The 14,611-nt window shown below is 40.2% G+C and overlaps 1 protein-coding gene across 5 annotated transcripts in view; it reads left to right on the top strand.

Annotated features, from left to right (window-relative positions):
• The window catches only part of TMTC4 (transmembrane O-mannosyltransferase targeting cadherins 4), a 90,421-nt gene that overhangs the window by 54,272 nt on the left and 21,538 nt on the right, over nucleotides 1–14,611 (top strand). For 2 of the 5 annotated variants that reach the window (XM_034418214.3, XM_060686584.2), the window contains one exon: nucleotides 163–1,281. The exons of 1 other annotated variant lie outside the window; for it this stretch is intronic. In XM_034418214.3, the coding sequence (XP_034274105.2) occupies nucleotides 163–308 (146 nt within the window). In that variant the 3' untranslated portion in view covers nucleotides 309–1,281. Of the gene's footprint in view, nucleotides 1–162; nucleotides 1,282–12,736; nucleotides 12,860–12,981; nucleotides 13,169–14,611 lie in introns of those variants that run through there. 2 more of the 5 variants (XM_034418237.3, XM_034418227.3) reach the window with 2 other exon arrangements.

The following is a 14,611-nucleotide window of genomic DNA, read 5'->3' as shown; positions in this document are numbered from 1 at the left end:
GGCCTGCGTGGCTCCAAGCATGTCTGCTCCAGCTGGCTACAGAGCAGCCTGCCACTGTGCCGACAGCCAACCAAATGTTTTAATGTTTTCTAAGTAATTGGCAAGATTGTCTGTTCGTCAACAACGCTGCTGCTAACAAAAAAAACCACTTTGCTGTTTCAGCTGTGCTGTACCATCGCTGGGGAAATTTCGACCTAGCCAAGAAACACTATGAAGTCTCTCTGAAGCTTGACCCCACAGCAGCTGGGACCAGGGAAAACTACAGTCTTTTAAAAAAGAAACTGGACCAACTGCAAAAAAAAGGGTGACGCCGGAGGTTTCTTCTCAGGCTTTGAGTGCAGATTTCATATAACGTGGCTACAGATCACCAGGGAGAAGACTACAGAACACAACAACATGGGCCGTGCAGGAAGTTTCTTGAAATTTCTAGCATTAGAATTTCAAAGGGGAAAAAAAGGCTCTAGTTTAGAACATTTCAATTAGAGAATTAAAAGGGCTTTCTTCTCCTTTTCGGGGTTGTTGGGGTTTTTTGGGGGGGGGGTTGAACCAGTGATGAAACCTGATGAATATTTATACTGATGTTCAATCATTTGCACTGGTAGAGTCCACGTTAAAATGAAGAGTTGGAGATAGCCTTCAGCAAAGCATATGAATGGAGAACTGTCCCCAGTTTCAGAAATGGAAGTGGATGGTAACTGTTTTGCTTTCAGTAGGAATCCCAGTGCAATCCTGGTATAGGTAGCCTTTGACCTACGACTACAATTGGGACTGTAATTTTAGTCCCGAAAGAGATGTGGTTATTAAGCAAGACATCCCGTGATTGGATCCGAGTTTACAACCATTTTATCATGGACATTAAGCAAATTACAAAGCCATTGAGCAAACCTGGATCCCCCAATTTATTTGGCTTGTGGGAAGCCAGCTGGGAAGTTGCAGATTGCTAACATGTGATTGCAAGATAATGCAACTCATCAATGCGCACCAGTTGCCCATAGCCCAAATTGCAATCACATGACTGCAGAGGTTGTATGATGGTCCTAACTTGGAGGGCAGGTTGTAAGAAAGGTTTTTTGAGGTTGTCATAACTTCGAACTGTCATGAAACAGACAATTGTAAATCAAAGACTACCTGTATGCAATATGACCTTGTAATAAGGACAACACTTTGAGCAGGGAAAATTGATTTGTACATTGATGAAGAGATGATTTGCTTTGAAGTTGCTTTCATCTGGCCAGGTTTTAATTGCTGTCCATGTGCTGTAAATAAACCTGCTGAAAATGAGATATAGCAGGTCGAGATTTGTCTACTGCAAGAATTCTTTGAATTCATAGTGCTCCTAGGTACAGGTATTTGTTATCAAATAAGTTAGTCAGTGTTTGATTGGGATACAAAGGAAGGCTTGCTATTTTGAAGTTGTAAAATTGTGTGTGGGGTGTCTGTGCCTGGAAGGTTGCATAAATTATTTCAACACGTCAGCTGGGAATCGATCATTACGACTGAAGACAAAGGGGCTTTTTTCTCTGGGTTTGATACATTGGTGCCTCTTTTTGTGGTCCTACGAACAGCTTAAATCCATACAATTTCTTGATGTTTCTTCATTTCCTTTTGGTGAGTTATAGAGATGCCAAAAACATACGGCAAGGACACCTGTTAATATTATATCTAACTTTGTTGAGTAATTTAAGGATCGGGAAATAGTTTGTTCTTCTCTGTCCATATTTATTCTTGGTGGAGTCTGTATTTTTCTGTGCTGAAGAGAAATCTAGAATCTAGTATTCTAGAATCTTAGTCCCTAGTTTCAGCTTCTTCTAAAAGAAGGACCACTATGGAAAAAGGAGTTTTAAAGCCTCATGACTTCTGTATTAGAGGTTCCACACACTTTATTAAAAAAATTCAAACAAATAGATTCTATTCAGCATTGCACTGTTTTAGCCATCATGGACTTTTTTTAGATATTAATATTCCATCAGACAAGGTAATTATAGAGCAGAGTTCCTCAATCCCTGGTTTGTGGACTGGCACCGGGCTACGGCCTACCAGGAACCGAGCTGGGCAAGCAAGCAAAGCCTCATCTTTGCACATGCAGAATCCAAGTAGCGTGTGAAACCATGCCCCTCCCCAATCTGCAGAAAAACCGCCCTCCACAGAAACGGTCCTTGGCACCTGAAAGGTTCTGGGGCCACTGTTATAGAGAATATTTTAAATATCTAGAAAGTCCACCTGCCATATTCATTTCATTATAAAGTAATAGGAATTGGGAGCTAAGATTCCGGAACAAAGTAAATGTGTTCCATATTTATTTTTCATTTTCCATGCTGCCTTTCTTCCTGCTGATATGTATATCTCCAGACAGTTGTTACATCAGATTCATGCTCATTCAATAATAAGAGTAATTCTCTGGGAATAGAAACCTCTGTATTTGGCAATGCATCTAGCTTGATGCAATTTTGAGAGTACTATAATATTGTAATTTTGTTTTTTCAGCTTTAAATATGTTCAGGTCCTCTCGTTTATTTTACCTTATATGAGCAGATTCAAGATAGAGATATAATCATTTCTGAAGTACTTGCATATGTTAAGTGACAACTGTGTTTGTTCAAATTATGTTCCCATATACAGTTCAGTTTACCTATTTATGTACAAGTACTAAGGGTCTCTTGGCATTCAAAAGTCTATTGTTTTATTTTATTTTATTTTTAAAAGAATGATGTAGATATCAATCTTCTCAGAAAAAATATCTGATTGGATAATAGAAATCAATGTCAGAGGCTGTAAAAGGTTTATGATATTCAAAAAACCCATTTGGCTAGTGAGTTTTTCCTGACCTACATTGTTTTAATAAGGCTTCAATTACAAACTCTTGTAGATTTTAAAATACTCCTAGCATTTGATAATAATTTATGGCAAAATTGAGTTTGTTTGATCATAAGTAGCATAATTTATTTTGTTAAGGGAACACAGAGGCACGTTTCAAGATTTTATAACCATGCTCCAAAATGAGAAAGAAATTCTACTCTTATATAAAGCTACATTAACAGAATCTTGCAAGTCTCAAAGTACCATTCTCCCAGCATCTCCTTTACAGCCCAAAAAATTAAGGTATCGTCTGAACATCTTCCCTGCTCACTTTTCAGCTGTGAACGATGCTGTCTCTTATCTGATTATTCCTTAGGCAGCATTTCTTGATCATTTCTTCCGAGGTCTTTCCCACATACCATTATACATTTAGAGGATCACTTGATTATGAATAAACTTGACTTTGGCGATAATATTTATACAGATAATATAGATATACGATCATGCTCTTTAAAAGAATAAATCAAGAGAACCATAGGAATCATTATAGAACAATTGTCATGAAAGCTATCTGTTTTTTCTTTATAATGGTTATTTCCTTTTAATTTCTCCTCTTTCCAACTGTCTCTTTCTCCTCTGTAATGTCTCCTCTTCACATTCTTTCAGCATATGTAAATCTAATCCTTTCAGGGGTGAAATCCAGCCAGGTTCTGGAGAACCGGTAGCGGAAAATTTGAGTAGTTCAGAGAACCGATAGCGGAAATTTTGAGTAGTTCGGAGAACCAGCAAATACCACCTCTGGCTGGCCCCAGAGTGGGGTGGAAATGGAGATTTTGCAATATCCTTCCCCCAGGAATGAGGAGGGAATGGGGATTTTGCAGTATCCTTCCCCTGGAGTGGGGTGGGAATGGAGATTTTTCAGTATCCTTCTCCTGGAGTAGGGTGGGAATGGAGATTTTGCAATATCTTTCCCCTGCCACGCCCACCAAGCCATGGCCACAGAACTGGTAGTAAAAAAAATTGGATTTCACACTGAACCCTTTATTAGCTTTTTGAACTGAAATCAAATAAGCTAGTACTATATTTATCATATCAATAATAATTGTATATTACGCTGGCTATTACTGATCGAATTGGACAAAATATTTCCAGTTTGAGTAGAAATGGCCTCAAAATACTTCCTACCTTCAAAGTGGAAGCAGTTGTTTTGAATTCACACAAGCTGTTCCAACTTCGTTAGAAATTTTTTAAGTCCCATTTGAAGCTCAGAATATCTGGCCCAAATTTGAAATACTTTCCTATAGGGTCCAGACAGCCCATGTCAAAGTCAGAACAAATATTTTAAACACAAAGCAGAGAATTCCAAACTTAAAATTATTTCTAATCTGAGACATTTTGCACAACCCTAATTGCTGATCATGCATCATTGTTTTGCATTATGTCTTCTGAATTAGAAAATCAAGACATTATAATGTGAAGTTTATTTTAAATTTGTGGGTTTTAATTTTTTTTTATATTTTACTCTGTTTATATTAACAAAAATATATTTTTCTTTTTTTAAAAAATCACCCAATTAGTTAAATTACTGTCCCAAATCATTTAGAATTCTTGTAAATCCTTTTAGAAGTTCCTTGTAGAAGTTTACATACATAAAAATCTTGAATTCGGTATGTTTGAAATTATAGGTCTTTGCAGAATCTAATTTCAACCAGCACAATAGGATAAAATTGGTTCCATGTGTTGTGTGAGACGAGGCAGTTGGGTTAATCCAAACCATGATTCAGTTAACCAGCATTACATGTGATACAACTCAGATCAAGAATAAACCAGCAGGGAGCTGGATCAGCGGTTAATTCCCTTTCTAATGTAGTTGTAAAATGCATGTGGTTACAAACATATTGGGTACTCAGAGTGACATTTTTAATATGTGCTTGTTAGTTTGCATGTATACATATGGGTTTTTAGATGAGATGTAAATTATTTTCCTTTTGAAAATGATAAGTACTAAAACTAATAATTTATTTTGAAGCTATTTGAATAGCATTTTAAAACACTATAAAAATACATTACACCTCATAAGATCTACATGATGGGTTAAGATTAAAGGTTAGGTTTTCTCCTTAAGTTTCCTAAACCTAGTATAGCAAGAAAAGCATTTGGATGACTTGCCCAGGTTATTCACTAATAGTTCATGATTATCACAGGTGTTGGGCACATCGTTCCACAATGGAATATTCACGTGTCATTATTTGCTTCTGATAACACACCCAAGAGTCTTGTGGCTGTGTGGTAAAAATTCCAGCAGATACGAGGAACCCGAATCTTTCCGACTTGGTCTACAGAAACATCAGCAGAAAGGATTTTTTTTTTAAAAAATATCAAGATGGTCTCTGCCTGGCTGAAACCCTGTCTTTTTTGGTTGGAGGTTGCATGTGTGACACCTATCTTCTTGACCTACTGATACTCCTTTCCCCTAGAGACAGCTCTGTTTTTCTATACAGTTTATCTTCTTAGAGGTGGTTCCTTCCGGGTGCAAAACATTAATTTTGACATACTTGTTAGTGAGTGCTTATTAACTTTCCTGGGACAGATATGAAACTGTGCCAGACTACTTGTTTATGTCTTTGCCCACGGCAGCATAGAACATTTTGTAAGTGATCTGGTGCAGGGGTGGGTTCTACTTTCCTTTACTACTGGTTTGCAGCGGGGCTGCGTGTGCGTGCGAAGCAAGCATGCACGTATGCTCCTCTGCGCAAGCGCAGAAGCGATGTCCACCAACCGACATTGGGGTCGGTTGGTGGAGCCTCCCACCGGTTTTACTACTGGTTCTATAGAACCGGTGCGAACCGGGGGCAACCCACCACTGATCTGGTGTCAAATTTGTGAGAGATTTACACCTTGTTTTTTAATTATTGCCTGGCAATATCAGTGGGATTTAGAGTAGAAAGAAGTACATATTATGCACTAGACGTTTAAAAAAATCTTAAAAGGGGATGATTGATGGAGAGAAGGCAATAGGGAGGATAGGAACATTTAATCAGTTATCTTCCTGCACAAAAACTGTCCATATGTCAAGCCGCTTTGATTGGCAAATTAACAAATCAACCTGATGATTTAGAAGGCAATTAATAAGCCTCTTTCAAACCTTCCTTCAGACTTCTATATTCCGTATAGTAAGGCACTCAAAGTAATGCCTTATTCGTTTGAGTCAGTTGCCAAGCGTCTGAACTTGAACTGATCAAGAGGAACAATGAGTACTAAAAACAAGTACTGAGTAAACCACGTGACCTATTCTATGATTCTTTATTTCGGCCAGAAGTAGCAAGTCATGAGGCAGCCGACACTAGCAAGTCATTTCGCATTGATTACCAGGAGAAAAACAAGCACCAAGACAAAATTTTCACTTCAAAACATATTGAGTACCAAATTTTATGAGTTTTAAAGCAGCCGAGTACCAAGATATGACTGTATTAAATTGGATTGTAAGAATTGTAGCTGTTTGCTGTAAATATTAACAATTTTGTAAGTATGGATTTTGCATAGGAGAATTCGTGGGATTTCTGTGTGTATTAGAACACATAGAATTATCTACGGTTAATTTGGTGATACGTTCAATGTTTGTTTGTCTATGATACGTTGCAAGTTTATTCAGGGAGGACTTGTAATAAAAAATTAGTAATACAATGCAAGAAGCCTCTAAAAGTAGTGTCTTACTTGGATGGATTGATGGATGTCTTAATGGAAGTCCTTCAGTGCTAATAATTACAATATTGGTGCCGCATGTGATTTTGCAGGTTTGCATCTGAGCAAGTCTTAAATTTCGAATCAGTATCTCCCACAGTGTGAAACTGAGTTCTGCCCAAATGTGTAGATAATGAACTCCTAGCTGTATATGGGTTGTTTTTCACTTACGATCACTCACTTAGTGAACCATTCAAAGTTATGACAGACCCTACCCCCCAAAAGGTACTTACCACACATAGTTCTGACAGTTTTGCTTAAAGATCACAGTGATTTGCTGAGTGATTTGCCACAAGAACTCCCCTTTTACGACTCTCATCTCTTAAGTAATTCGGGGTAAAGTCAGGATGACTGGATGAAGCTGAATGTTTATTGGCCGGATGCCCTTCCTGATGCCACGTTTAGTTCGCGGAGATATTTTTTTCTTTGTGCCCGGGGAAAGAGAAATATCTGCCGCTACCTAGGATTGAATTCTCAACCTTCCAAACGGGAGGCAATTAGCTTCACCACTAGGCCACCACACCGCTCTTGTGACTGCCACAAGAAAAGGTAATAAAATTGAATTGGTCACATGGGTCAACCACTTTATGACTGTCGCAGCTTACAAGTGTAGTGGACAGGCTCCATTACTGTTGTAAGTCGAGGACTACTTGTATCCTGTAGTTTCATCCAGGAACTCAAAGCATGCACATTGTATTCCTTTACAGTATGCAGGCTTCCCAATGTACACATTTACAAACTTTCTATAGAGCAGATTTCAATGTTTCGGGCTTTGTGGACTGGCGGAGGGACTGGAGGGAAGGGATCATTCGCCTAAGCGAACTGGCAAGTTAAGCCTAAGCTTAACAAAATTAAATTTAAATTAAATTAAATTAAATTTAAATTGAAGCAAGTTAAACCTAAGCGGCTGGCAAGCACGCCCGCAGCTCCGTTTGCCTGAGCAGCGTGTGCGTGCACCTTCCACCCATACAAATGGAGCATACACACTCCCCTGCTACTTGCAAAAGTGAGGATGCGCATGTGTGCGCACTTGCCAACTGTTTCCATGGCCCAGTTGCAAACCCCTCATGGCCCACTAGTTGGGGACTCCTGCTTTACACTATCACCTAGAGAGCTTCCGTAGCTGAACTAAATCTTCCCAGTGCTAGTTCGTACCAATAGACCAGTTCCTGGATCAAGAATATCTAGACAGGCTGCAATGTTCAACATTTCTATGAATATTATTTCTGCAAACAAATGGCTTATGTAAGAAAAGATTTGGTGGTGCAGTGGACTAAACTGCTGTTAAAGTAGCACTTAGCTGCCAGCTGCCTGCAATTACTGTGAGTTCAATTCTCACCAGGCTCAAGGTTGACTCAGCCTTCCATCCTTCCGAGGTAGGTAAAATGGGGACCTGGTTTGTGGGGGCAATAAGCTGACTTTGTATAAAATAGAACACCGCTTGGGGGGGTGGGCAAAAAGCCCTACTAAGCAGGTATATGAAATATGAAGGCTATTGCTTAATGCATTGTAAGCCGCCCTGAGTCTCCGGAGAAGGGCGGCATATAAATTGAATAAATAAATAAATAAATCGAATAGATAGATAGATAGATAGATAGATAGATAGATAGATAGATAGATAGATAGATAGATAGATAGATAGATAGATAGATAGATAGGACTACCTTATTTAGAGAAGCAGAGGCTTTCCAGCTCAGTGGTGTCACTATGGATTACAACTGCATCCTGGATTTCAGGCAGGATTTTTTCCTAGCTCCCAGATACACTTGCATGAAATTCAAATATTTAACAAAGTGTGTTCAACAAAGCTTCTCTACACTGTGAGTGCATCTTTCCCTTTAGGGTGAAAGCAATGATTGCTGTCATGTGAATGTATTAAGTCAACAGAAGGCAGAGACATACCGTGGCCACCATAAGAGAGAAACCCGTTCATAAAATGGCTGCTACAGTGAGCTTGGCTAGTATTTATCAAAAGCTAAACCAGCCTCCCAACATGCTTTCTATCATCTCAGTGAGACCACGGCATTCCTACAAATAAATTTGATAGAATCTTTTTTTAAAGCTAGTTTGCCAGTTTCCTATTTCCATATCCAGTGTTAGCACTACAGGACACTTTATGAAAATGTTCCTACGTCTGCACAGTTTCTCTACAGCTGGAGTATTACTCTTTCATTGTTATGTGTTTGAAAGAAATAGGAAGCCCCAGTGCAGTTTAAATTGTCAATTCTTAAATTTATTCATGAAAGGATCAGGGTTGCTGGTGAAAGCGTCAGCAGTTGTATCAATTGCAGTGACACAAGGGGAATAGATCTCGCCAGCATAGCCACACACAAAAAATATTCCTCTTCAGTCTTTGTCACCCTTAGACAATAGCTGTCCTCACTGTCCCTGGCAATGAGGTTGCCCTGTTACATCTCATTCATCAATAAGCTGATATTAAAATGTCAAACAATATGCATTTGCAGCAACAATTTGTTTGCCTGGAGGTGCAGAATTACTTCCCCCAAAAATGGCTAGCAAAAAATATTTGGAATAAATTTACAAATAGTGCCACACACACACAGAGGCAACACAGTTTTCATCACAAATGACATGGATTCATGCATCTTAACCTTATTGCTTAACCCATCCTAAGGTATAAAGGGAAAACCACTGGTTGTCTTGGCAACAGCAATCTCCTCCCTTGCCCTTCTTTCTCTCTGACATCCAACAAATCTATGGGCATAGAACTCGTACAGTCCCATCAAGTTGGATAGCTAGAAGGCACATTCTTCCACCCCTCTAGCTGCAGCATGAAGTTGCCCTACTAACATTTTTAAATGACAGGTCCTTATATTTCTTTTATTCCCAGCCCACAGTATAACAGAATTTAATTTAATTTTAATTTAATTTAATTTCCAATTTATATACCGCCCTTCTCCCTGAGGACTCAGGGCGGTGTACAGCCAAGATAAAAAACATAGAATACAAATATTAAAACATTTAAAAATATATATAAATTTTGGCCCGAAAGTTAAGAATCAACTGAGTTGGAGGCCTTCTAATCCAACCCCCTGCTCAGGAAGGAAACCCTATACCCGTGATGGTGAACCATATTGGTGGGCACGCGAGTGTTGCCCTAGCTCAGCTCCAGCGCACATGCGCACACCGGCTAACTGATTTTCAGGCCTTCTGGTCCCACCGGAAGTCGGAAACTGGCTGTTTCTGGCCTCTGGAGGGCCTCCAGGGGGATGGGGAAGGCTGTTTTTGCTCTCCCCAGGCTCCTAGAAAGCCTCTGGAGCCTGGGGAGGGCAAAAAACAGGCCTACCAGGCCGATGGTGCCATTGCGGGCCAAAAGCAGGGGGAGTGTGGGAAGGTCACATGCGCATGCACAGGAGAGTGGCGCACATTGAATTATAGATGTGGGCACACGCACACGCGACCTTCCACGCTCCCCCCACTTTTGGCACGTGATGGCAAAAAGGTTAGCCATCACTGCCCTATACCATTTCAGACAAATGTTTATCCAATCTTCTTTAAAAACTTCCAGTATTGGAGCACCCACAACTTCTGGAGGCAAGTCGTTCCACTCATTAATCATTCTGTCAGGACATCTCTCCTTAGTTCTAGGTTGGTTCCCTCCTTAATTAGTTTCCATCCATTGCTTCTTATTCTGCCTTCAGGTGCTTTGGAGAATAGGTTGACCCCACCCCTCTTCTTTGTGGCAACCTGTAGACGCAGTTTACAATTGTGTTCAGCTGTTTCAGTTTTTAAAAAGAGTTTCCCTCTCCACCCAACACACTTTCAAAAAAGCTTCAACAACCATGGAATTGAGGCTGCTGTCAGGGCTAGGATCTCCCCAGCTTCTATGGACCTCCTGATGTGGCGCGCACACACACCGCTTCAGTTGCCTGGCACTGCCCTCCGTGAGCATTTTTGCTTGGATTGCAAAGATATCAAAACCTGGCTTGCACTGTGCGTGTGCATGTGCCCATCCAGCATTCTGAATAGCATCAGTCAATCATTGCACAGCTTCTTTATATAGAGACTTTTCCTTCTGAAGAATTTTACGTCTGCTTAAATACTGTATGAATGTAGAGCTTTTTTTTTTTTTTTTGAACCAGTGCCAGGTCTGCAATTAACAAACAGAACTAGCAAGTGCCTGTTAGTTCTGTGATGCAAATGTCTGAAAGACATCTGGGTTCTGCCCGTTGTCTGCTCCATTGTCAAGTTCTTACAGATGCTTAACTAAGGTCACATGTAAGTTAAGAGAGATGCAGGGCAAAATGGAGGGTATTCTCCCAGCACCTCACACAAGCTTGAAAGTTTCCTCCCAATTAGGCCTCTGTATTTTTGCTGGCCCTGTCAGCTGAGACATGCACTTCTGTAGATACCAGAACTAGGGTGTAACTTTCTGTATATCTGCCATTTTGTTTTTGTATGGAGTTTTGCATCCCAGCTCTATAGCAGTTTGAGTTATAATTTTCATTGGTGAGGAATCGTGTCTAATATCATGGGAATGCCTGCTTTAAATTGAAGAACGGTTGAAGATAAGGTTAAATATGAAGAACGGTTGCAGGAACTGGGTATGTCTAGTTTAATGAAAAGAAGGACTAGGGGAGACATGGTAGCAGTGTCCCAATATCTCAGGGGCTCCCACAAAGAAGAGGGAGTCAAGCTATTCTCCAAAGTACCTGAGGGTAGAACAAGAAGCAATGGGTGGAAACTAATCAAGGAGAGAAGCAACTTAGAACTAAGAAGAAATTTCCTGACAGAACAATTAATCAGTGGAACAACTTGCCTCCAGAAGTTGCGAATGCTCCAACACTGGAAGTTTTTAAGAAGATGTCTACATGGTGTGAGATATAAAACCCAAATATTTTAATCCTCACAATTCATAAACAAGTCTGGTTCACAAAATCAAAGGTTTATTGGAGATAAAATGAAGAAAAATAAAAAGCGGTTGCAAGTGAATAGATGGGGGTGGGGGCCAGTCAGAATTTTTACTACTGGTTCTCCGAACTACTCAAAATTTCCGCTACCGGTTCTCCAGAACTGGTCAGAACCTGCTGAAACCCACCTCTGGTCCTAGGGCTGAAAACATGAGGCACTGCTATTGAGTGCCACCATTCATAGTGACCTAGATGGAGGGAGATAGGGAAGTTTTTCTTTCATGTGGAGTGAGATGATACACCAGCAGTCAAGTTAGGCATTTCCAAATTTTTGACACACTCTGACCAAACTGTTGCCATCACCAGTATAGAACATCATGCCTTTGAAGATCACATTAGCCCAGATCTTGCTGGCTTTTCACAGGGTCCTGAAAATGCTGTTTTGCCTACAGGCTGGAGATCTGGGAGTGTGGCAGAGTCCCTGCTGCAGCTGTACAGTCCTGGTTGTTTTGATGAATGGGTTTCCTGGCTGCGAGTTTTATGTATTTTATTGTTTTATATGCTTTCCTATTTTTTTTCTTGTTCTTAATTTGTTGTACAGATAGTCCTCAACTTACAACAGTTTATTTAGTGACCATTCAAAGTTACAACGGCATTGAAAAACGTGACTTATGACTGTTTTTCATAGTTATGACCTTTGCAGCATCCCCGTGATCACGTGGTCAAAATTCAGATGCTTGGCAACTGGTTCATACTTATGACAGTTGCTGGGTCCCAAGCTCACGTGATCACCTTTTTCCAATCTTCTGACCAGCAAAGTCAATGAAGAAGCCAGATTTACTTAACAGCCAGGTCATTAACTAATCAACTGCAACAAATCACTTAACTGTGACAAGAAAAGTCGTAAAATGGGGGGGAAACTTACTTAACAAATGTCTCACTTAACAACAGAAATTTTGGGCTCAATTGTGGTCGTAAATCGAGGACTACCTGTATTGTTCTTTTCTGTTATTTTTATGTTTGTTTTGTTTGTAAGTCACCCAGAATCATATATATGAGATGTACACACATACATGTTTGTATATAAAGTCACACACATATATATAAAGGAACATGAATAAACATTTGCAACATTTGGTGGGGGAAAAATGTTACACCTTCTTGCAAACAACCTCCCCATTGTCTACATCAGGGATCTCCAACCTTGGTAACTTTAAGCCTGGTGGACTTCAACTCCCAGAATTCCTCAGCCAGCAAAGGCAAAGGTTATAGAGGTCCACATAACTGAAAGTCTCTTTCTAGTCCAGCCCTATTGTGACGGCAGGCGGCTCCGTCCAATCATCGGCTTTTAAAGGGCCACAACCCGGAAACGACTGAGGTGAAAAGGTCCGTGAATTTTATAGTCTAGCAAGTCGGTGGAGGTGGGCTCGACGGGCCGTTCAACCTGGCAGGTGAGCTTTTTAAAGGGATGGGAGAGTCCAGCCTGCCGTAGAACTCCCCCCCCTCACCGTCCGGAGATTGGTGCCAGTGTTTTCGAAGGTGATTGGCTAAGAGGCTGTTGGAAGGAAAAAGAAGCCTTCCCCTTTAAGGATTGTTGGAAGGCAGAGCTTTCCCTTCTTGAATTCAAAACTCCCGGCTGGGAGATAACTTCGAAATGATTGGAGGTCAGCAGCTTGAGAGCAGAATTCGTTTATTGTTTATAGGAAGGCAGGCAAGAAACAAATACAAGCACAGGTTTCCGAGGCTAGCCTGTTTGAACTGTAAGAATAACCCTTTTTTTATATCCTAAAATTTAATTAATTAATTTAATTTAATTAATCATATTTCTATGCCGCCCAATTCCCAAGGCACTCTTTTGATTTTCTAGGTGACCCTTTAAAGTCTTTTGAAATTCTTTTGATTTGGCATGTGAATCCTTTGATTTGTGTGTGTGTGATTGTTTTATGGTGTTTAAATCCTGCTTTTTTGTGATCTTCCGTCCTGGATCTGGCAAAGAAGTAATTGTTTTATAGTCCAATCTCTGTTTTTCTTAGCCCTTTGTAGTCGTTCGTTCCCTATAATTAATCAGTTTGCTATTACTGTGTTTTAGTGAATATCTCCTTTTCTCGTGTGTTTAAAATTTCTAATTACTTTGGCTTGATTTCTTTTCCTTTTTGGGCGTTTGCTTTTTTTCTGTGTCCCATACCTGTTTGGATGTTGCAGGCCCCTGTAATTTTGTCCTTCTTTTGTTATGAAAAATAAGGTGGCTTCAGCTTCTTAATGGCCCATTGACAAAGGTGGGGGCTGAAATTTCTACCTGAGTTTCTGCTTATTTTCTTTTAGGGGAATTTTCCTGTTCTTTTAATATTTTTTGAGTTTCTTTTCCTTTTTCTAGGAGAAGAGTGAATCATATCTTCCAACAATCTCTCTTTTTTTAAAAAAAAAAAAATTCTGTGAGGTTTTCCTCGTTATTCCTATCATCTAGAGTGGTATCCGGATATACCTGGTATTCCTAGTCAATTTGGATCATCATGAAAGCTGCCTGCTTTCCTGAGGTGCTTGATTTTGGGGCGGGGCAGGATTACAAGATCTTAAGCAACTGAGATAAGGGGGAATGCATTGACAGAAGCAACACATAAGGGCTCCCAAAACACATACCAGAGAATAGGATAAAAGCAAAAAGATATTGGGATGCCTGGTCTACCGGGATGCTGAAGAAGGCTGAGCACAAGTCTATAACTGTAAAATACATAGCCGAAGCTGGATCTTTGGTTATTATAGTTGCAGGGTTTGGTACTATAGGGGCACGTGGCATCACATGGTTGTTCACGAGACGCAAATAATGTGCAAATCTGAAGATGAGGTTTCCTTCATTATCTAACTTTCCCTTTTTAACTGGAAAGATTGGGGTGTTGCAGGGAGATGTACATTTCTTAATGACTCCCTGTTCCAGATAAGCCTTTATCAGTTTCCTTATAGGTTGAATTGCCTCAGCTGGAATTTTGTATTGGGGAACACACGGTCCTTTCTTTACCTGAATGGTGACTGGGGTTGCCCCTTTTAATAGTCCCACCTCTGTTGCATCCCAGTCCCACAGAGAGGATGACAAGATCTTGAGATCCACGTGAAGCCCTGTGTTGTTTGTGGCCAGCATATGGGCGCCTTTTCCTGGAATGTCTAACGTAAGCCCCCCCCCCTTTCCACACTTTATGGTGACTTCCATT

This window comes from Pantherophis guttatus, chromosome 5, assembly GCF_059756535.1.
Source record: "Pantherophis guttatus breed Tessera chromosome 5, ASM5975653v1, whole genome shotgun sequence".
Taxonomy (NCBI): domain Eukaryota; kingdom Metazoa; phylum Chordata; class Lepidosauria; order Squamata; family Colubridae; genus Pantherophis; species Pantherophis guttatus.
Note: the sequence above shows the minus strand (reverse complement) of the source record. Positions and strands in the feature narration are given on the sequence as shown.